The 24,280-nt window shown below is 35.7% G+C and overlaps 2 protein-coding genes across 4 annotated transcripts in view; one reads left to right on the forward strand and one right to left on the reverse strand.

The window, feature by feature from the left end:
- LOC137394543 (CUE domain-containing protein 1-like) overlaps nucleotides 1-18,731 on the forward strand; it is a 29,673-nt gene extending 10,942 nt beyond the window's left edge. The window contains exons 5-12 of one of the 3 annotated variants that reach the window (XM_068081286.1): nucleotides 5,031-5,269; nucleotides 7,247-7,454; nucleotides 10,104-10,231; nucleotides 11,918-12,003; nucleotides 14,281-14,445; nucleotides 15,475-15,597; nucleotides 15,732-15,943; nucleotides 17,687-18,731. In XM_068081286.1, the coding sequence (XP_067937387.1) occupies nucleotides 5,031-5,269; nucleotides 7,247-7,454; nucleotides 10,104-10,231; nucleotides 11,918-12,003; nucleotides 14,281-14,445; nucleotides 15,475-15,597; nucleotides 15,732-15,943; nucleotides 17,687-17,767 (1,242 nt within the window). In that variant the 3' untranslated portion in view covers nucleotides 17,768-18,731. Of the gene's footprint in view, nucleotides 1-5,030; nucleotides 5,270-7,246; nucleotides 7,455-10,103; nucleotides 10,232-11,917; nucleotides 12,004-14,280; nucleotides 14,446-15,471; nucleotides 15,598-15,731; nucleotides 15,944-17,686 lie in introns of all 3 variants that reach the window. The other 2 variants (XM_068081270.1, XM_068081278.1) reach the window with 2 other exon arrangements.
- A 90-nt stretch (nucleotides 18,732-18,821) lies between these two features.
- LOC137394564 (leucine-rich repeat-containing protein 69-like) lies at nucleotides 18,822-22,884 on the reverse strand. Its single transcript, XM_068081296.1, has 6 exons — nucleotides 22,708-22,884; nucleotides 22,321-22,447; nucleotides 21,743-22,011; nucleotides 20,964-21,178; nucleotides 20,077-20,212; nucleotides 18,822-18,959 (listed from the first exon to the last, which is right to left on the reverse strand). Exons 1-6 carry the CDS (start codon nucleotides 22,882-22,884, stop codon nucleotides 18,837-18,839), a joined length of 1,047 nt encoding a protein of 348 aa, XP_067937397.1. The 3' UTR covers nucleotides 18,822-18,836.
- Between the last annotated feature and the right edge of the window lie 1,396 nt (nucleotides 22,885-24,280).

The raw sequence follows: 24,280 nt of genomic DNA on the forward strand, positions 1-24,280 counted from the left end.
AATGGTGGCCAACAGAAGCACCTTCATCACTGCATTGGCTAATCGTCGGCGTTAACAGTCTTTATATTAAAATCTCAAAGTTTGTGTGTAGTTTGTGTGTAGTTTGTGTGTAGTTTGTGTGTAGTTTGTGTGTAGTTTGTGTGTAGTTTGTGTGTGTGCACGCGTGTAGTTCAGTTTGTCCAGCTCTAGCTATTTAAATATTGGAATGAAGAATCCGTGTCGCAGAAGATGTGACCTCGAAACCTCCTGTTCGCCAGGCAAATACCTTTTCAATTTAGCAACACGAGGTTGATGGATTCATCGGGTGATATGTCACCATGTGGGTGAAAATACGCTACCGCTCTTCGTTACGGCACAACATAATGTTATGCATGCTCTCACGACTCTTATTAGTAAGCTTACTCATTTTAGCCATTGGCAATGTGCCAGGTTAATGGCAAGTGGTAGGCAACTACATTACCTCTCATTGTTTATAAGTTTATTTTTAATACTCGTGCAATGCCGAGAATTCTGCTAGTGCAATTTATAAAAGTTGTTTTGTCAAAAACTGACTGCCTTATGTCACAGTTTGGAGCTTTCACCGTGAGTGTTCTGTTTTCAAAACTGGTTTTTTGTTCTTTTAACATCAAAATCATAGCTGACAAATGAAATAGCATGGTTATATTGGTATAAATAGATGTAATTCTAGAATGCTGTCAGTTAACTTTCATGCCTTATAGCTGGTTATAATTAATAATACTGTTCATGCTGTTGTCTACTACCATAACATTGTATTCTCCATTTGTACCATATAAATCTAAGTTGTGGTTACAAATCAAGATAATTAATTCACCTTTACCTGCACCTTCACCAATACCTTTACGTGTATTGCTCTGTATGTGTTGTTATATTCAGAGTGTATATCATGGCTAAGACTAGACAGTCCAAAGATAAACCTTTTGTATGTGCATGTGAACATAACTTCCCAAAGAGATAGACAATAAAGCAGTGTGAAAGAATTTTGAATAGTGTTTCGTATGAACCTGTCCCTACACTGAACTGCAATAAATTTTGCTCACTCGTCTGTTGATAATAACACTAGCTGACCAGGATTACCATCTCAAGGTGTATGCAGTGTCTGGCCATCTTACAAAGCCCTGCACAGTAGACGCTCCTCTAATATAAACTTTCTTTCATGTAAATTCCACAGAACAAAGATTTGATGTAAAGTCTTTGCTTCTTCTTACTTAAGAAATTCCGTATACCATAAAGCGTCAAGTCGGCGCAAACTCTCAAATTTGATTTGAAAAACGAGATCCCATGGTTGGTCTTAATAGCGCCATTTTATTTTTTGCCACATTTGGGAGAGAAAACAGTGGATGGGGTTATCTATTATATATTTTTTTTACTTTATTTTAGACATACATGTGTATGATATTTTTAGTTTTTTAGAGCATAGACCTCTTGCTGTGGAAAAAAGTAAAAACATCAGTTTAAATTGACATAAAAAGTGTTCATTTAACATAAGCCAGTGTGAGTAATAAAACAAGATAAGAGTTGTTAACACAGACCAATAATATCACAGTTACTCTACAATCATTAGATTAAAATGTTAAATTAAATTTTTTTTTCACTTTGAAGAGCCAAAAGGATAGGTTTTGGACGATCTAGGAATGGATTAGGCAATTTACACGTATTTTACTGTTTGTATGAAGTAAAGTCCGTCCCCCTTTAACATAAATGTTTATGGAATGGATTTTGTACGTTGTAGGTAGAGGTGGAACGAAACAGGTTTTTTAAGTTCGAGACGAGACTCGAGACACTGTCTTGTAAAAATTCGAGACACGAGACAGTAAAATAATGAGCATTTGGTGATGATTTCACTACACAAGTACTAGCTACTTGGTGTATTTAAATTAATAAAACTATTTTTAAATTGAATTTTCACTTGGTGTAAACGATTTAAATACAACAATTTAATAGTGATATGCATGTAGTTTTTTGTAAACAAAAGTAACACAAACAGCTCTAAAATACCGAAGTTATGTATTCTAAGAATTTTGAGCTTGATTGATCATAATTATTATAAACATATTGCTTTGTACATGTATATTTTTACCATCTATTGAATAGTTCTTACTTTTTAATGTAATGTGTAATGAAACCGATAGCCGTCGCTCTACAAAGAAATACCGCAACTAAAAGAACACACGATAACACTTTCATTCTTATCATTTCATTAATGTTAAGTTTTGTTTGTGTATTAACTGTAGTATGTGAATTATATTTAAATTGTACTCATGAAATTATATTAATTACTGTATACATGCACATATATATTCTTATATTGAGCTAACAAAACGTCATTGTTAACCGAACACGGACTATGGTCGACACGGCCTTTCGTTTGTTTCTCCGTGTCCGGGCAAGTTTTACCCGCGATTGGTAGTATATACGTAAAAGAGGCCCGAATTTTATGAAGGACAGTTGGTGTTTAGACACGATACGATAAAATACAGACATTTTACCCGCAAAAGTCTTATTTATTAAATTGGATTATCCGAAGAGTAATTAGATACGACCCGGTATCTGTTTTAAGGACACAGAACCGAACTAAAATATAACAGGGTCGTTGTCCGGACTACATGATTAGACTCAGTGGCCAACATAATCAATAGCAACAGGTAGTAACGGACCGGGTATAATTTTAAAGGCAGTTGCCCGCAATCCAATACAATATATGGAGTTGTTGCTACCGCAAGAAGCCATGTTTTAATAACCGTGCGCAGGCGCTTTAGTTCTATTTCCTGTCTCGAGTTTGGCAATAGTTAAGTCGAAACGAGACCGAGACGAGACAGGTCGATACTCGAGACGTTTCGTGTCTCGTTCCACCTCTGGTTGTAGGCGCATCAACTATTTAGTGTTTGTACTTAAAATCTTATAATCCTTTACAATAGATGCCTTTTTTACAAGAACAACTGGAGAATTCACACACAAGAACAATCGGAGACTCTCATAATTTTTGTACAGGAATAATTTTTTTTCAGATTCAAATCTGGAAATTTATAAGTTATATAATAATATTCTACCAAATGCTACAAATATATATTTATATTCATACTTATAATACATGCAGAAACAAAAAATTAATTTTTTTGAGACAAATTTATGTTATATTTGCATCATTTGTTCAGCCAAATGCATTCTGATTGTTGCTTTCGATGAAACCAACATCTTCTAGTTTTCCAATACATTCCACAGTGTCTTCTGACCTCAACTCTTCTTCTGCACTGCTGAACTAGTCGATATCAACGTCCAAACAATTTTTTGGGAGAGCAAAACTTATGCGCTGCATTTTGCACAAGTGTAACGCGTAAAAGTTTTGCTCGCTAAGCACAACTTTTAGCTGAAAACTAGTCATTCATACGTATATCATTTATCATATACTCTGAAGTATCAAGACCGTGTGAAACAAGGAACTATTATTAGCCTCATACAGTTACTAATTATTATGTATTTCTATGGCGTTGCTTTCAAATTTTTAACAAAAATAACCGAAAAGCCTTAGAGTTGGACAATGAGAAAACTAATTGTTATTGATGTAAACGATTAATTATTAATACAATTTTGTGGATACTTGTCTATTGATTACTTGTATTATGGGTTCAGAAATATCAATGAATGTCAGGGTGGCGGTCAACTGGAGGTGGCGTTTAATTAAAAGGTAGTGCTCTAATTTTTAACCTTTCTCTCATAGTGGTGGTCAAATAGAGGCGGCGTTCAATTAGAGGTGACGTTCAATTAGAGGTTTTACGGTATACGCTTTCATGAATCGTTTTGTATACAGCAGAAAGATTCGTAGTTGGCAGCACTTGTACCTATGATCAAGTATAACCCAGACTGAGAAAGACAAGTCTAATGTTGGTTAATGTATCAAATTTTGGGAAAGAGTTAACTGCATAGAGTTGGTAAAATTTTCGTATCATACTTTTAAGTGAGGTAAAAAAATGTAAATAAAAGCATTTTAATTACATACTGTCAAAGTGTAATTTAGATTGCTCCTAGTGATGCGTTATGATATAATAATGGTGCACCTGGTGTTCGTACATGTGGTATCGAATTAAAGCTCTTGCTGACAATTCAGTAGTAAGTAGCAATACAGTAGTAAGTAACAATGCAGTAGTAACAATGCAGTAGTCAGTAACAATGCAGTAGTCAGTAACAATGCAGTAGTAAGTAACAATGCAGTAGTCAGTAACAATGCAGTAGTAAGTAACAATGCAGTAGTGAGTCACAATGCAGTAGTAAGTAACAATGCAGTAGTCAGTTACCATACAGTAGTTAGTAACAATGCAGTAGTAAGTAATAATGCAGTAGTAAGTAACAATGCAATAGTAAGTAATAATACAGTAGTAAGTAACAATGCAGTAGTAAGTAACAATGCAGTAGTAAGTAACAATGCAGTAGTCAGTTACAATGCTGTAGTCAGTAACAATGTAGTAGTAAGTAACAGTACAGTAGTCAGTAACAATGCAGCATGGTGAAAGCATCATTCAATTTTAGCTGTTTCTTATTTTACCAAGGAACACTCAAATTCCGTTTTGGAAATCTTTACCTGAGACTGGTTGAACTGTAGAACTTGCAGTATTTATTGATATATTTCTGGTCCAACGTCTTGACAACTGTAAGCCAAACTTGGTTACATTTTATACATAGAAATTCCTGTAGTCATCCCATATCCTTGTCCAACTTTGTCACGTTTGTGATTAAGTTTTATAACAACGAACAACATAAGATAATGTATACATACATAAAGACAATGTATGCAGATATCAAAATCTGTACAAACAGACGATGTCAGGGGGATGTCAGTTGGTGTGATGTAAACTGTCCGGAGACGAGAGGAGTAGTTTATAGTCAATGGATTGCAAAGGTTTCTGATTTGTATGCTAGATAACAATGGCTGCAACCTTTTAACCTGTTAGTAACATTTCTCAGTCATGAAACAAATTACCGAATCATTGGTTTATGGTTATCTTTGTGTCTTACAGCCTCCCCTTCGGCCACCTAAACCAGCGAGCGGTATGAAATCTTCTACTGAAAGGTTGCCGACAGCTGCTGATGACACGCCCGTACTTCCTCCTAGAGAGGGGTCTCTGAAAAGAACAAAAGCTAAAACTGGGTCCTCTAGTGCTCCCATATTATATAATACTCCGAGGACTCGCTATGATACAGAATGGTCAGGAATGCTCATACCCATGCTTGGCAAATTGCCTTCTGGCTTTCTCAGGTCAGTTTTGTGTATTCTGGTATGGTTAGAACTACCAGATTCTGGTATGGCTGGAACTACCAGATTGTGGTATGGCTGGAACTACCAGATTGTGGTATGGTTGGCACTACCAGATTCTGATATGGTTGGTACTACCAGATTCTGGTATGGTTGGTACTACCAGATTCTGGTATGGTTGGTACTAACAGAGTCTGGTATGGTTGGTACTAACAAGGTCTGGTATGGTTGGTACTAACAAGGTCTGGTATGGTTGGTACTAACAAGGTCTGGTATGGTTGGTACTAACAAGGTCTGGTATGGTTGGTACTAACAAGGTCTGGTATGGTTGGTACTAACAAGGTCTGGTATATTTGTATATCCAGAGTCTGGTGTGTTTGTACATCCAGAGGCTGGTGTGTTTGTACATCCAGAGGCTGGTTTGGTGTACATTTTATATTTGGTGTGGCTGCACATCCAGAGTCTGGAATGGTTGTACATTCAGAATCTGGCGTGGTTGTACTATCAGATTAGGCCCGTCTGGTTAGTAGTATCAGATTAGGCCCGTCTGGTTAGTAGTATCAGATTATGTTAAATGGTTCTTTTGATTATCTTATGTTCATTTTGTATTTGATCTTAATGTATATCTCTGGTAAAATGAAATAGTACTGAAGCCATATATGAGTACTGACAGCAGGAAAACCGGAAGCACTCGCCTCATCTCTGCGCTGTCAAACACAAACTGATGTACTATCTATCTTATTTGCTTTTGTATGGCATCGTTGGCAGCTGAGCTTAGAGAAATATTTAAACAAACAGATAAGCGATGACATAAAACATACATACGAGCATATCTGAGGCTACCATTGATTAAGCATCTCCCTCATTATGGCATGATTGATATCACCAGATTTTGGTTTGGTTGATACTACTAGTTTCTGGTATAGTTGGTGCCACCAGGTTTTGGTATGATTGGGGCTACTAGGTTCGAGTATGGTTCGAACCAATAAATTCTGGTATGGTTCGCATCACCAGATTTTGGTCTGGTTGTATTACCAGATTCTGGTATGGTTAGAACCACCAGACTCCATGACGGTCAGTACGGCCAGATTATGGCATGTTCAAAACCACCAGATTCTTGGATGGTTGGTACCATCAGATTCTGGCATGGTTGATACTAACAGACTTACTATCATCAGTACTATAAGAATCTTATACCGGTATGATTATACCACCAGACTCCAGTATACCTGGCATTCCCATATTCTGGTACAGTTAATACTACTGTACTTGTACTGTGTATACTTGATGTGTTAGTTTTGTACAGCTAGGCCAAGAGTAGCTGGTATGATTGACTATCATTCATGATCACCAGACTAGACTCAGAGTTTCTGTTAAAATTCCATGCTTTGTACCGCTATATAATTGGAGTAGTTATGCGAGTTGGGCAAAGATCATAGAGCAAGTGCGAACTATCACAATCACAGGTTCCCATGCTATTGTCATTCTCAACATTTTGCTCTCACCAATTTCCTCTGAGAGGTTATTAGCTAGAAATTAGCATTGTTGTAGACTATCTCAACAGCTATGATCAATTCAGTTCAGTCATCTGAGCTGTTTGTTGCGAAATTTGATAAGGAGAGCTTATTATTCATAAGCCAGGCTGAGGTTGTTTTGCTGAATCCTTTCCTGGTCGCAAGAAACCAACCGCATTCCATCTAATAAAATTCCATTATTCATTCACACACCATAAGATGATGAAATATGCCACAGTTTTCATTATGTTGTGGCAAAAATACTGAGTACAAAATTCCTTCATGGTAAAGCCATTCAACTCTTTGCTCCATCTGTAATGGCCAACTAGTCATTCTACGCCCTGGATATCTAACTAGGGAGATTGGATGTTGGCTGGCATCCAGCATGACAAGCTCTGCTATCATATATACTGTTTACTTTATACTGTCCAGTGTTGAAACTCATGGATGAGTTGTATTTGGATAGGATTATCCCCTCCGACTTGCCGCCACCTCGGCCACCAAAAAGCGTAAGTTCCAAGCATCAATCACACTCAATGAAGAATAAGCTACCAACCCACCTGGCTGAGGGTTCGATTACCAAGTCTCGTTCTGCTCCCCTGCACCACAACAACAGAGAGCCAAGACGGTCAGCTTCCCTCACACACAAGAGTCGACAGGGTCATATTACAACCGTAAGTATCTGGCTCTTTTACAGTAGCATACAACTTGATGTGACTGAATGCCCACTATGAAAATGTATGACTCCGCCTAACATGTGAACTGAAGGATGGACAGTGATATTACAGGAGTTATCTACTATTTTCTGTGCTGAGCTTGATAACTCGGAATATTTTATGTGAACAAACGCGCTGATCTCATGCTTTATAAACAGGAAGTGTGATCGACACATCTCAAAAGGGTGTAACATCAGCAATGCCGATGCATATCGCAAAATTTGTCACGTAAAAGCAATTTTTTCTAAATTATTAGTAATTCTCCCACGAAGCAGTTTCTAAATGTTTATCAAGCCTGTTTATAAGTAATAAAAGCACAAGTCAATGACAAACACAAATTTGAGTCATCATTTAGCTGACTATCTATTTGATCAACTAAAAAAACTTGGTGCTATGAGTAATGCATTATTATGACATGGATTTTTTTGTTGAAGGTTTTTGTGGAATTTTGTTCAAGATAACCTCATGTTTTCCATAAAAATGAGTTTTTACTAAAAATAGTTGTGAGTACATTGTTATCATAGCAAATATTTCAAGAGTTTATTCCTAAGGGATTCAAGTTTATTGTGAGGTACCGTATATCAAGAGCAATATTATATAGCTCTTATGATAGCTCATATAGCAGCAGGCTTTTATATTCTTTAAATTTGTATTTATTCTTTATCAGGCTTGAAATAATACTAAGTAACACATGTACATTCTTCTATGTTTAGGCTCCTTTATAAATATTATACCGTCCATTTTTTTTATTTTTCACTGTGCATATCACTATGAAGTGTTAAGTAGGCAGCAATAAAACTGCGTAGTCGGCAGTAGAGCTTTAGATTTCTGAAAATCACCTGACGATTCGATACTGCAAATAGATGATTCACGTTATATGTAAAAAACTTGTAAACTTTTGTTGATATTTTTTGTATATTCTAACTTAAAATGAAACTGCTTCATGATAATTAGAAACATTTATTTCATGAATGCCAGTGTGCGTGGAAGGCTATAGAATGGGCTTATTATAAGACTAGAAGGCCCGCGCGTTTTAGTTTCAGTATCGCTCACTCTGAAAGTTGTCAGGTGTGAGATAAATCGGCCTTACACGATCATATCGTATATAAGATTGGCGATATCTTTTTAAATTGTTGCTTTTTTTAAATCGTCAACCTTGAAAACCACCACACAAAACTTAAGTCGCCATATCTAGTCGGCAGCAGTTAAATGCTTTATTATGTAAGGGGAGGCAAGCCTGAAATTGTTTTAATAGGAATTAAAATATTAAACTTTATCACTGCGTAAAGCTGTTAACTCTGAAGTCCTTTAATTACTCGGATGAAAAAGGAAATAATATGTCATGTAGATAGTAATGAAGAATCGTTCAAATTATACTTATAGCTTGGTAATCAAAGTGCTGCTTTCCATTTGCTAAAAGACATCCATTGAGTGTTTGATGAAGAAGTCATTTTTCTCTACTGGTTTAGTTAGCTTGTGATTTCTGGTCAGACGACTCAAGGCTGTCTTCGGGTGCCGTGGATCTACCTGGCTGTGTGTGCTAGACAGAAGTAGTGCTTGCTTTCTGTTATCCATTCTTTTCAAATCCTGAACTGGACTAGTAGTGGACCATTGCTAGGTATCATATGTCAGTTTGCAGCAAACCTCTTCCTTTAGCTGTGTATTTAACCACTAATGTCATTGATTTTTTGTGGCCTGTGGTGGCGGATCTTTGATGGATGTTGATACATTTGGCTTTGAAATGGTAGTTGCATCACTACCGGTGCATCGCCCCCACAAACAACAAGTCCACTTAGCTATACAAACAATGGGATGTACTACTGTGTTCTTAGATCCATTCCCTTTATGTTTTAGAGGTGAGAATGGGTCCGGTAAGGGTGGAGGTTGGGGTAAGCAAAGTACGAGAGATTGCTTTGGAGGAGAGAGTCTGGGTTGGCTAACTGAGCTGCCAATTAGAAAAATCTTAAGACATTAAATTTTCAGCGAACCACGGGAGCAACATATCTCTATTCTTAGTGTAGAGGTTAGGTGTGGCAGCTCCATACGCCTGTTTGTTATCATAATTATTGTCTAGTGTCGTTATTTTTACTACTAGTTGCTGGAACTGGTCTTTTCATCGTGATTAGATTGAGAATTCATACGGTTATGGATAGTTCTGTCACTTGGGCTACAGAACAACAGCACTTAGGCTAGAGATCAACAGCACTTAGGCTAGAGAACAACAGCACTTAGGCTACAGAACAATAGCACCTAGGCTACAGAACAATACCACTTAGGCTACAGTACAATAGCACCTAGGCTACAAAACAGCAGCGCTTAGGCTACAGAGCAACAGCACTTAGGCTCCAGAACAACAGGACTCAGGCTACAGAACAACAGCACTTAGGCTACAGAACAACAGCACGCACCATTTTTCAACTTTCACAAGAAGTAGCTCAATAGTAGTACATTCATTCCGACGGGCGTCGATGCATTCCACAGAAAAAATTTTCCATGGCGCAATTACTTGACCTTGAGATCATGTGAAACAGTGATGTAAATGGGTATTACCTTGCTACATTACTGTATTGAGCAAGGTGGACATAACTCTTGATTGCTGCCTTCTAGGCAACGGGAGACCGACTCAGCTCAAACGTTCTGAAGAGACAAATAGAAGCCAATCAAAGGCGGTTGCAGGAGTCATGTGACTCAAATGAGTTGGAAGGAGACACAGAGCGTTTCCTCGAAGATGAGAGGTGAGTTGTGTTGGCATTTGCTCCATGTAAAATTTCTGTGAAAGATATTTATTGAATGTCAGTAAACGAAATGCAAGTTCAAAGTTTTGCACCATTGCTCTTCTGTTTGTTCCGTGATCATATCATTTAAATATACAGAGGCATGGACATGAGGATTTTGGAAAGGTAAAAATGTCATGGCATTATAATTATGCCAAAGCTTCAGTTTCAACTTGCATCTTTTAACTTGTTTTCTGCATGATGTTGCAGCCAAACACTGTCATCTAGGAATTTGTACAGCTGCCCACGCAGTAGTTTATATAACTTTTGTGTAAGTGTATTATATAGGGGGAATTTAAAAAATAGAGCTGTTTTCATATTGTCAGTTTATTTAAGAGTAAGGTTTGGTATTTTCACAATAATATTAAGGAAGTTTGAAAAATTTTAGTATTTCGTAGTAACTAGCAATAAACCTTGTCTATGCCTAAAATATTTCAATAAGAATGTGTCTTGTAATAATAGACTCTGTACATGATATATTTAATCTAATTGCAACTCTATAATTAAGGAAATTAGGCTTGATGACAAATCACCAATAATTATATTGGGAGTAGATTTGCTTCTTAAACAAAATCTTATCTTATTGTAAATTAGTTGTTACAGAAATTTCATCGAGGAAGCGAAGTGTAGCATTCGCACGAAGTTTATCAATGAGTTGAGTCGATAGTTTTTTATATAGATAGAATAATAATCATTTACATTGGTTATTAGACTGTGCTCCTGATGATGAATAAGTGTGGAATAATAAAGCATTGCTTCATGAGGGAATGATTCCAGATTAAAATAAACTTTTCTACTCTATAATCATTAATTTCTCACCATCAGACATCCTTTGCATATCTGCTTCCAACTTTATAGCAGAAGTTATCAAGTGTTGACAATGAATAACTCTAATGGTAGCTCCCATCAGATGCTAAATGGCTAGAAAACTCCACGTGTAAGCTTGGCTTAGAACAATTGAGAAACAGCACCACGATTTCAGTTATGCTATCACTATTAGTGAAAAAATATAAACGGTTTCAGTTATGGGTGTTGTCATCTCTCAGTTATTATCACTCAGCATTCCTTTTATGGTGTAAAACGTTTATCTACCCTTCATCTCTCATGCGTACATGTATTCAGGTTGTCTATAGTCTTGTGTTTGCGAGAAGAAACTGGCACCTTGTTTAGGAATGAATGACAAAACAGTTGTTTGCTGTTTTGTTTTATGAAAACCTTTTTTGTAGTTTCTCAATAGTTGACCATTTGGTGCGGTGATAATTCCCCCAGGCTACGATGTATGGAAGGCTGGTTTCTTGTGCTCAACAATAGCTGTAGTAATAACTGCAATCTGTCATCTATTTGCTTGTAGCTATACAGTAGATTATAGCTTCTGCTTCCCGAAATACCTTTTGAAAGACAGTGCATTAGCGCGTTTAGTCTTCTAGCTATGTGAAACACTCGACTACAAATAAGCTAATTTGCATATGGGAGTACCACCTGAGAGCAACTTTCAGTGTGGACATTGTTACTAGTGGATAATATTACTAGCGTGTTTAGATGAGTGAATGGCAGATGGGTACAGTAGGTTGACAGCAGTGTACAGGTGAAAGTAATGGGTTGACTATGATGAACAAGCGTTTGTTTGAGGACAACGACATTTTGTAGACTAGCGCTCATCATGCAGAATGAGGAGTTTCTGAGAGAGCTGAAGAGAAATGAAGACTTCATGAGAACTCTGGAGTTTGAGAGAGGTAAGTCACCACCATTTATTTTTGATCATGTGTTTCCACAAGATACACGTATTTCCACAAGATACACGTATTTCATGATGGGTTTATGACAGGCTTTCGACATTGCCAATACTGAGGTTGAGCATATGGTGCATGAATGGATTCGCCATAGTGGTTTAATATAGGGTATGCTTTCCTAAACAGTGAACAACATGAAACTAAATGCGTATTTCTATGGCAACCAACATTGCAGTTAAAGAAAGGGGGAGAGACTCCCTAAACGGTGAACAACGTGAAACTGGATGCGTGTTTCCCTGGTTTATTGCTTGTCAAGCAGTTGTTGCTGCATTTATTTCTCAGAAGGCCATAAAAATAGATAAAGCTTAGAATCTCTCCTTTATGATCTAATTAGTTAAATGCCCGGCGTTGCCTGGTAATAAAAAAGTCTATGCAAAGAAAGTTTTTTTTTTATTTAACATATAACAATAGTTACCATTCTAACTTTCAAACTGCATATCATGCAAGAAGTGTTTTGTGGAGTTGAAATAAATTAGAGAAAAAATAAAACAACTGTGAAGGTGCTTAAATTTGAAATAATTAGCAAGTAGTGGCTACATAAAGTATGATTTGTTACAATAAAAAATGAATTGACACTGATGCAATTAAAACGAACTGATAAAACAGAAAAAAATTGTGAATATGTTGAATACATAATAACAAAGAGTACATAGAAGTGTGTCTATAAAAGGGTTATTGTTACTGCAGAAGCTCTCCATCAAAATTTCGAATGCGACGATACTGATACCTCTCAATAGTTGATACTGGCACAAATGTTAAAATGAGAAACCAAAATTAAATACATCGATGAAGCACACGAGGGTGCTTTTTCTGACCGAACCTAGAGAGAATTTTGAGTCAATTCCAAGTCAAGAATGTCCATGTGAACAATATTTAGTTTTACAATTTCTAGCGATTGCCCTTTGCAATAACCGGAAATTGAGGATTGAAATTTTTTCATTGCAGTTTCACTGTAACAAAACATTTGAAATTGAAATGCCGCAATTTAAAATAAAGAATAAAATGAAGAAAAATGATTAATGGATTTTGAAATGGCTTTAAAAACAAATTCAAAAGAAGACCAAACACAAGATGTATTATTAATTCATATTAAAATGTACATACAATGTATTTAGCTTTAATTGCAATAAGGATATTATTTGATTAGACAGCTTGGCCTTGTGGTTAGGTGTGGGTGTTTGCGTACTTATAATTGCAATCGTTGCAAGTTCAATTCCAGTATAGGGTGGGTTTTTCATAGCTACCGTATATTTTAATCACTATAACTAGACACAGCAACGATAAAAAATAAAAGACAAACAAACGACAAAAATTGAGATTTATATACGTAAATACTAGCAGAATCCCCGGCGTTGCATGGGTATTAAAAATCAGCTTATAAACAGTGATAGCAATGCCACACTTATAAACTCAGCTTATATACAATGCTACTTGCCAATAGCCTGGCACATTGCCTATAGCTAATTTAAGTGAGCTAGTTTTCTATTGCTCTTACTAATACATAGAATGGCGTTACTTCGTAATGTAGAGCGGTAGCTTATTTTCACTCACATAGTGACATATATCGCCCAATGACTCCATCAATCTCACGTAGCTAAATTGGTAAGGCATTCGCCTGGTGAATTGGAGGTTCTGAGATCAAATCTTCTGCGATACGGGTTCTTCATTTCAATATTTTAATAGCTATAGCTGGACAAACTGAACTACAGATTTTGAGATTTATATACAAGTATATAAATAGATGAGCAGCTTATGTGTTTTTGATTTTCATACCGATTTATGCCATTTTTTTCACTTTTTGCCACAAAATTATTTAATATCTGTGTAGAGTGTATAATACCAGTAAGTAAATAACCTTGGATATGTGAGTCATAGTCTATCTTAATAAAAATATATTTAAAGATTGCTAGAAATTTCACATTGAATACAAATAGAATAACTTCTCTAATCAGTGCAGTGTTGGGACTTATAATCTGCTAGTACTATAACCCACAACTGCGCTATATATCCAGATATATAACCCGTCAGAACATGTACACTGTCATGCAGCGTTAAATACACGCTGTACACCAGTGTCAATTTGTCAGACACAAAGGTTTTTCAATAGAAAAATAATTTACTTGAGACAATGGGCAGGTATTGATGGTTCATTTGTTTAAAAACTTATTTAACAAATTTGCGCATGATAAGAAATTATTCATTAATATCGTGCCTGTGCAGATATATTAGCCACTCGCTTGGCACATGAGCAGAAGAAGAACAGGCAGCTGAGCCAACTGTCTCCAGCGTTGGAGAGGGGACCACCCAATTGGATGGTACCCCGACCCTCCGAGTGCGATGAGAACTCCTTGCCCCGCAGCATCAGCCCTAGCAGTGATACTCCAGGTGAGTTTAATTTGATCTCTTCTTCTATAGCTGGAGCCCTCGCTGCACATAACTCCTTGCTAATATTTACTAGTTTGGCATGCTACTATTGACAGTTGTAGCCAATTAAAATTCTTAATTGATATATGTTAAGCATTAGCCTATAGCTACTGTCAAAGTTATGCAAAGCTTGGTTTACATACAAGCAGTGACACGAACAACATCTTTGGCAGCCAATGAACAACATCTTTGGCAGCCAATGAGTCTTGTGGTATCAGTGACACAAAAATTAGTCTATCAGTAATTGATATCAATTATTGGTGAGACAATAACTAGTATCACTCAGCCATTTATGAGTCAGACACGTTGTGAGTCATTGGAATGAAATGTTGCCATATAGATAGTCAGCTAGTAGTCTCTAGTTTAGTTTACCATACATGTACATGTGTGGTATGTACACTTACCATGCATGTACACATACCACACATGTACATGTGTGGTATGTACACTTACCATGCATGTACACATACCACACATGTACATGTATGGTATGTACACATGTACATGGTATGTGTACATACCATATATGTATATGTGTACATGTATGGTATATGTATATGTGTACATGTATGGTATATGTACATACCATACATGTACATTGTACATGTTTGGTATGTGTACATACCATACATGTACATGTGTGGTATGTGTACATGTATGGTATGTGCCATACCATGTACGGTATTAATGTGTGGTATTCACATACTATACATGTTTCGTATGTGTACATACCATACATGTACGGTACATAGTACATATACATATAAATTGTACATGTACCATGTACATGCATGGTACCATACATGTATGGTACCATGGTATGCACATATGTACATGTACATATGTGCATGTAGGTATCTTCTGAATATGTTAATCATGACTGGTGGCTCAATTAGCCTGTATCCGTCTGTTAAAAATAGTAAGACAAGTTATGGTTGTCTCTGAAAAGTTGGCCAGTGTAAGCAGAAGACTCTGTCTATTTTATAGCAGTGCTGCCGACTAGTCCTAGCCAAGAGCCAGCTGAGGAGCTGAGTCCATCTATTGTTCCCATAGATCGCACAGATAGGACTGATGTACATGACTTCAGAGATCAGCTGAAATCTATGGGTGCATGTGAGTCTTTTTAAGTATTTACTTGTCTCGTCTCATAATTTGCTACGTGATTTTTGAGATTTATGCAGCTTCAGCTTTGTTAGGTCCTTTTTACAACTCTTTGTTGCTTTTTGATTTTTAATTGTTCATTTTAGCTTCAAAGAAAAAATTTGCTCTGTTAGCCAAAAAGTTCTTCAGTACGTCTCGAAAGAAGCGAAAAGGAACTGCTAAGATCGTGCGTAATGCACACGGACCTTCTACTCTCAACCTACTCGAGGACAATGATGACGAGGACCTTGTTGATTTGACTGATTCTCTCTCTGGCAGCCACATAAATGGCACTGAGGAGGTGCTGTTTGAGCCTCTGGTATGTTTTTCCATGATCTCCCCTGCTGTCTTGCTGTCATTCTTCATTTGCTACCACTTCGCAGCTCTGATGTTTTTCAAGCTGATTTAAGCTGATCATCTATTCAAACATTCATATCTCTTTTATTAGCTCATCTCATTTTGTAAGATTGTGTAATAGTATTCAGCGTAGCTATGGGTTTGACTGATGAAATCTAGTTTTCTTAAACGATCTTTTTTATGTGAAAACATTCGAGAGAAATATCTGAACAACAGGGTTAAGTGTTAATATTACTACGTTCTGCTTATGTACAGTTGCTCAATATAAAGTTAATTTTGCTAGAAATTTTTTGTTTTTATGGATTTGAGCTTTTGTTAATTTTAAAGCAGTTCTCTCAATTTAATTCACTATTTCAATTTGGCAGAATTTTAGTGAGAGGAATGTTAAAGTTAGTAACATAAAGTATCCCTTATAACATGTTTACTCAGCAGACCCTGATTATGAGGAAATACATCCCCGTACCTTACTCATTTATTATCTGCAATTGGTAGTTACCTTTTTAATGCAACTTTAGAAGACAACTCCAAATATTGTTGAAGACATTTCCAAATCTGTCATTTACTGGTAGATTTAAAACAGATTTCAATCTATTGCAAGAAAGCAAATTTGAGCTTTTACAGCTATCTTAGATTTGCTGTTTTTTCTTGTCCATAAAATAACTTTATTTGGCCATTTAGTTCTAGTTGCCAGTTTTGAAAAAACAAGGTTTTCATCCTGGACAATCATTGTTTATTGTTTTACAGAACTGTGGGTAAAATCAAAATAAAAAGGGTTAGACATATTAATTTGGTGAAACTCGAGTCAAGTACATATGTGTAAGTAAGTCAAGTACATATGTGTAAGTAAGTCAAGTACATATGTGTAAGTAAGTCAATTAAATATGTGTAAGTAAGTCAGGTACATATGTGTAAATAAGTCAAGTACATATGTGTAAGTAAGTCAGGTACATATGTGTAAATAAGTCAAGTACATATGTGTAAGTAAGTCAGGTACATATGTGTAAGTAAGTCAGGTACATATGTGTAAATAAGTCAAGTACATATGTGTAAGTAAGTCAGGTACATATGTGTAAGTAAGTCAGGTACATATGTGTAAGTAAGTCAAGTACATATGTGTAAGTCAAGTACATATGTGTAAGTAAGTCAAGTACATATGTGTTTGTAAGTCAAGTACATATGTGTAAGTCAAGTACACATGTGTTTGTAAGTCAAGTACATATGTGTAAGTAAGTCAAGTACATAATTATGTGTAAGTCATGAGATTGGTCTGATTCGTTCTGAGATTTCAAGCTTCATAGTTAGCTAGAAATTTTAAGCTCTTATTTATATCCAGTAACTTTGCTATAAAAACTCATCAGAGTTGCTCCTGCAGGAAATAGCCTCAGCCATAATATTTGTTACGATCAATTACAATTAGACTATAGTTAGCCTACCGCTAAATGCATCTGCTACTAGCAGTTGATAAACATGCCAGCATCATCAGCAGATTTACCGCCAGTCTTTGCGAAGTGTCAGTGAATAACCTCAGTGAATAACCGCAAACCTTTAATATGTGTTTCCTCGCATCGTCCTTGTACAGTTCCTAGCTAGCAGCAGACATGCGTTATTGGTGAAAGCTCATTTCTACTGGGCATATGTTTTGCATCTGCTAATCCACTTGCTACTGTATGCTAGCTCTAATAAATAGCCTTCATATTGTTTTTAGCCGAATGCTTGGATATCAGAGGAGACGGAGAGGGACGAACTAGGAGGAGCGTCTGAGGAGCGCAAGGAACATTTTTTATAGTATCCAACTCCTTTTCCGTAGCATAATATTTACTTAGCAAAATCTATTACAGCTTGTAGACTGCTGCTTATCTTGGCCCGCATCTCAACTCAACCACCTCATCGCTTATCTAATTATCTTCGTGTAGTCTTACCATATATTGTGCAAATAAGAAGTTGGATGTGTAACTAAACGGCCCGCTCTACGCAGGGAGCTAAAATCTTTATACTCATCGATTGTCACTTTTGGTTTTAAAGAATGTATAGAATTTGCTTTTCTAGTATTTTATATAGATTTATCGATTGAAAGTTACATAAATGATTTAATTATTGGAAGAGTGTGGTTGTTATGTAATACTTTTAGATTGTATCTACTGTACTATGTTATCAAATTAGTGTATCTATACATGATTAGCTGACAATTCTTCATTCTGTTCCTCTAGGTGGTATATTTAAAAGTATTCCCACAACATATCTATTTTTATATTGCTTGTTTTTATTAGTGTTTGTACATTCTATCAATTGTAGTCGCCCTCTTTATTCGGCCATGCAGTTACTACAGAATTATAACATATAGCTATTTACTAGGTGAGTCCATTTGTATTAATTATACAAATATAATATAAAGTGCAAGTGTGTATCAAGTACACATAGTAGCGATACAGTGTTGCTGTACAATGCTGTAAGCCCTCGGAAATAAGATATATTGCATAATAAAATTGGTAGGGCAGTTCTTACACGCCTTAATGAATAGCTGCAGATTGGTATGTATAAAAATAATAGACAATGTAACGAGCTTGCAGCTACTTTTAAAAGTAATGTTGGATATCAGCAAACAGAAAGTGAAATGCAAGGATAAAAAACCGAGGGTCTTACAACCATTACTTCACTTGTATGGTGTAAACTGATGGATAGTCAAGTATATTCTCAACTTGAAACTAGAGAGATCACAAAACATCAAATATTTTCTGTGCATGTCTCATACATTACCTTAAAAGCGAGTAACAAACTCATTTTAGTAGACAGTCATAGCAGTGAGTTGAGCAATAGCAGGTTGAGATGAAAATGTTCAATAGGAGGCAATCAGTTGATTATGGGAAGGCAACTCCATAGTATTCATGATTCTTTTTGTTGAAGCAGCCATATGAGCATAGAAGAGCTCTGATGGGAATTTCCAGACTATTTCCTGTTGTACTGTTCTTTAGCTTCAACTTCTGTAAGCAATTTAAAAATGGAACTAGTCAAAATTTTGTTACAGGGGGCAAAACTAGGTAGCACACAAAGAGAGGCCTTGTTAGTTTAGCATATCATCTAGTGTCTACCACCTTCATTTAACGTATCATCTAGTGTCTACCACCTCCATTTAACGTATCATCTAGTGTCTACCACCTCCATTTAACGTATCATCTAGTGTCTACCACCTCCATTTAACGTATCATCTAGTGTCTACCACCTCCGTTTAACGTATCATCTAGTGTCTACCACCTCCATTTAACGTATCATCTAGTGTCTACCACCTTTATTTAGCATATCATCTAGTGTCTACCACCTTCATTTCGCATATCATCTAGTGTCTACCACCTTCATTTAACGTATCATCTAGTGTCTACCACCTCCATTTAACGTATCATCTAGTGTCTACCACCTCCATTTAACGTATCATCTAGTGTCTACCACCTCCATTTAACGTATCATCTAGTGTCTACCACCTCCATTTAACGTATCATCTAGTGTCTACCACCTCCATTTAACGTATCATCTAGTGTCTACCACCTTTATTTAGCATATCATCTAGTGTCTACCACCTTCATTTCGCATATCATCTAGTGTCTACCACCTTTATTTCGCATATCATCTAGTGTCTACCACCTTCATTTCGCATATCATCTAGTGTCTACCACCTTCATTTAGCATATCATCTAGTGTCTACCACCTCCATTTAACGTATCATCTAGTGTCTACCACCTTCATTTAGCATATCATCTAGTGTCTACCACCTTCATTTCGCATACCATCTAGTGTCTACCACCTTTATTTCGCACATCATCTAGTGTCTACTACCCTCATTTCGCAACAAACATTTGACACTTGACTTGAAACAATATAAGATAAAATTGGTGTTGGCATAAGGACACTTAATATGGCTTTGTATAAGACTCGGGCTGCTGTAAGAGCTGATGAATGAGGTTGGATAATCTGGGTTGTGGCTGGTGTTGTTGTCATGTCTGTGAAATAGCTAAAATGTTAGAGTTCACCTTGAGCGATATATATGTAGATATTGAGAATAAGCTGTAAAGATGTCTTGAACAGGATATAGCATCATCAGCTTACCCGTGGCTTAATAAAGTGCACGCATTCCAGCCATGTGTTGAGAAAGGGCTGTGAGCAAACGGCGCAAGTGCTAGACTGCGCCAACATGCGCTTTAATTCAGGAAAGTCTTTCAAATGAGCTCGAAGAGAAGAAAACCTATAAAAAAAGAAAATATTAAAGCCTTATTACTGCTGAACATATATATATGACAAACTATTATGCCTTATATTTAGTAGTATTAAATATTATAATTATAAAGTATTATAATACTACTAAATTAAGCAGCCTAAATATTTGGTAATTCCTCAAGTAATTGTCACCAATTAGCAGCTGAACAGTCGTCCTCCTTAGCCACATCATGTTACATGTAGATGACAGAATGGCAGCCATATGCCACGCATTTAAAAATTGCTTTTCTTTAGCTGTATCCAACAGCAATGATGCCACAAGGAGGTAATAATAAACATTTGTGTATTTTTATATTACCACAGGTTTGTGTTGAGCTTCAAGACAATTTAAAAATCTGAAGCAATTGAAAATTAAAACATTGATACAATGGAAATAAAAGACTCTCACAATAGAATCCACCCTTAAATTTACGCAATGTATCACTAATAGTTTGCTCGGAAACATATTATGAAAGTGACTAAGATAAATTGTTTCAAGGAGTTTAGTCGTGTCAGACCATTATACAGATTGCATAAAGCTAAGCCATAACACTTGTTACCAATAGTTTTCAGTGTTTGCAAAAGATGGCAGCTGAGTAACACCCGAGTGATTCAGAGCATGTAGTACTAGCCCTCAAAAGGTACACAAAGATTATTTAGACTATCTTTAGACCAGTTACCACTAATGATGTGTGATCATAATGTGTAGAATGCTACTTTGTGAATTCAAACATGCTTACCTGTCTTTAAGCTCTGTCATCACGTATCTGGCTGCAAGTTCTTTGAGAGAGAGCACTTCCTCCTCCTGAATTGAGTGCACAGGCAGGTGGGACAGAAGCGGGTTCTCCTCACAGTGTAGCTCAACAAGAGGCAGCTGTTCCATCTCTGTGGGGAATATTCTCAGCTCATTTGCAGCCACATCCAAGACTTTCAGGTTATAGCATTTGCCTAAGCTCTGCAATTTATCATTTCAACTTTATTCATCAAACTTCCAAAGAAATATTTATAAGATTATCGCCATAATCAGAATTAGTGTTAAAAAGTAAAAAATGCAATTTCATGGCCTAAATTCGCAAAAGCACTGTCATGACAGGAAGAATAAAGAGTAAATTAGATATGACCAACCAATGAGTATAATTAAACCATTACAGACATTGGTGACTGAATAAATTAATTTCATTGCTTTGATATGAGTCTAGGCATATGTTGCAATTGTAAACTTACTCAAAAACAAAACGCACCAGATTGTGTAGCTAAAATTTTTCTGGGTTTAATAAAACAAAAAAACTGTTGATTTCCATACTTCAAGAAACATGATGCAATTATAATATCACAAACTTTCAAAATAAATCTACAAATAATACTTTAACTTGAATTAACATATTAGTTGAAGCAGCCAACTCAACCAGGGTCATTACCAAAAGCAGGCTAAGCAGCACACTAATGGCAGCACACTCAACGACGTTTAGTAATGTTGAGTTTCTACATGATTAAAGAAACAAGGTATACAAACAAGTACTTCAGGCAATTCTCGAAGTCTGTTTAGAGGGACATGCAACTCTTCCAGTCTAGACAAGAAACCAAACTCCAATGGAAGGCGTTCTAGTCGGTTTTTGGTGATACGAAGCTCTTTCAGTCTGCTGAGGGCACATATCTCAAAAGGAAGTTGTCGCAAGTTGTTGTTATCTAAACTGAGTTTCTCAAGATTGACTAGGTTGCAAACGTCTTTAGGGAGTTTTGTTAGTAGATTGTTGTTGAGATTCAAAACTGTCAGGCATCTCAAGTTCTCTGTAATTCAGCAAAAAAATGCAAGACTACACAATTTTTATTTAAGTTGTAAAAACTATAGCAGAGTAAAATTCTGTAAAAAAAAATTTCATCAAAATGCCTTGAAAAACCTCATTTTCAAAGCGTCACTAGTATATTTTATATATTTGCGCTGAAGTATCAATATATAAATATTCTATATTTTAGCAAATTTATACGACATTTCCAGTAAAGCAAAAGAAAACTGCATACTCAAAACAAAAACTGAGTTGACCTATCACGTGAGATTAGGTTAAACGCTTTGGAACAAAATATTTATATGTTACTCACCAAATACACCCTCAGGAATTGTTTCTAGCTGATTTTGGAACAAGTGTAAAATATTGAGAGTGAACAGCTGTGAGATACATAAAGGAATGATGCTAAACTCATTGTTTCCAAGATTCAATGACTCCACCTACAAATACATTGTATATAAATACAATATGAATAAAAATTAGGAGCTTTAAATTAACACTTAGAAAAGGAAGGATAATTAAAACCTTAGAATTTGTCAGAACGAGCGCATATAATTTTTAACAAATATTTACTATGTCAGTGATTTGTTAATAAGAATAAGAATATTTTGCAAAAATTTTATTAACAAACAATGTTCACTATTACAAATTATTTTTGCTCAACAACCGTTTTAACAATAACCAATGCAAATTATCTTACTTGCATTAAATTTCCTAGCTCGTCAGGCAGTACTTGTAACTTATTTCCTTTTAGATCAATATGAATAATTGATTGAATAGCTCCTATCAGTTTTGGCACACGCTTAAGCTTTTTACAGCTTAAATTTATAGATCGAGCGCTCGCTTTTTGAGCTCGGAGAAGCATGACATCCGCCATTTTGGTTGCTACAACACAAATCAGCTGTACACGGACGCTAAAAAATTAAACCGAGAAAGCAACTCCGAAAGTATAAATGTGCCTGGTCAGAACTGGCAAATGTATAACTACAGTACTCATAATACGCTGGACATAAAACGTGTAGTACACAGAGTACACAGTGCATCCTCTGCCTAAACTGTACATTCTCGTATACTCACGGATAATTCAGCATCTGAGTGAGCAATGGTTTAGATTTTAGGCCCAACAAAATGAGCAAGTATATTGTATTTTTGTAGGCTGTCTGCCTGGTTAATAGCAAAAGGTCGTATAATTTGTTCTTATTCAGTTTGAAAATTATTTCAGTAAAGTATTTACATTTATGCATATACATGTTTGTATATATGTATATATTTATATATAGTTCATGATACTTGCATCATTGCCAACTCATTTTTATTGCAATCATTATTGTAGCAAAACAGACTATCTAACCAATACTTAATAATTATTTCACATTTAACCACCTATACAAATCCTTTATTTTGCTCTTAAATTATTTGAGCTGCTCAAAACCCTTTTTTCATAATATGAAGTTTAAAAATTAGATTGGTAAATGTTGTAAATGCTAGACAAATATAAATCTTTTTGTCTAAAGACTTTTTTTGAATGCCGGGCAAAGCCAGGCATTCAGTAGTATATAGCTATATATAATATATACATAAAATTTATTATATATACTATATTATAAAATACTTATATATATTATATATACTAATACTATGTATTTTTATATATAATATTACATATATTTATATTATAATCTATATTATAATATAATATATATATTATATAAGGCATATATCTATATAAAATATATATATGTACATATATATACAAATACAGTATATATACTCGTGCTACAGATAGTACTGTTTCTTCTATTTAAGCCTCATCAGTGCAGCTCAGAGCTGGCAAGGGAGATAAACCCCATTGCCAATAAAAGTTGACTTCCTGCCATGAAACAACTAAGCTACCTCATAAACTTTAGGAGAAGTCAATGCGTGACTAAAAATATATAAGTAAATATATATGTCACGTCTATACAACTATCTTTACTAGTTTTACTGGTTTAGAAGAAAAAGAAATTGTCTGCAAGAGCTCTTGATATCCATCATTAAGTTGTTTATTGTGCAAGCATTTGAAAACTTCATCATTAGCAAGTATGTATAACTTATAACCTTTTACACACTTATTTGCAAGTAAAGCTTTCTATGCACTTATTGTTATTCATTTTATACACCTTTTTAGATAAAGCAGTTAAAAAAGTCGACGCTCAAAAACATTTTCAAATGTTCAATTAGACATAAACGTTTGACTGACTGCGAGCATCTACCTAGCTCTTCAATTACTTGGT

The sequence above is a fragment of the Watersipora subatra genome, chromosome 1 (assembly GCF_963576615.1).
Source record: "Watersipora subatra chromosome 1, tzWatSuba1.1, whole genome shotgun sequence".
NCBI classification, from domain to species: domain Eukaryota; kingdom Metazoa; phylum Bryozoa; class Gymnolaemata; order Cheilostomatida; family Watersiporidae; genus Watersipora; species Watersipora subatra.

Excerpts from the sequence above, each read along its gene's own strand:
- LOC137394564 (XM_068081296.1), bottom strand. The coding sequence starts at position 22,884 with ATGGCGGATGTCATGCTTCTCCGAGCTCAAAAAGCGAGCGCTCGATCT. Across the intron at positions 22,448-22,707 it reads AGCTAGGAAATTTAATGCAA|GTGGAGTCATTGAATCTTGG; the intron begins GTAAGATAATTT and ends ATGTATTTGTAG. Across the intron at positions 18,960-20,076 it reads TGCACTTTATTAAGCCACGG|AAGTTGAAGCTAAAGAACAG; the intron begins GTAAGCTGATGA and ends AATTGCTTACAG.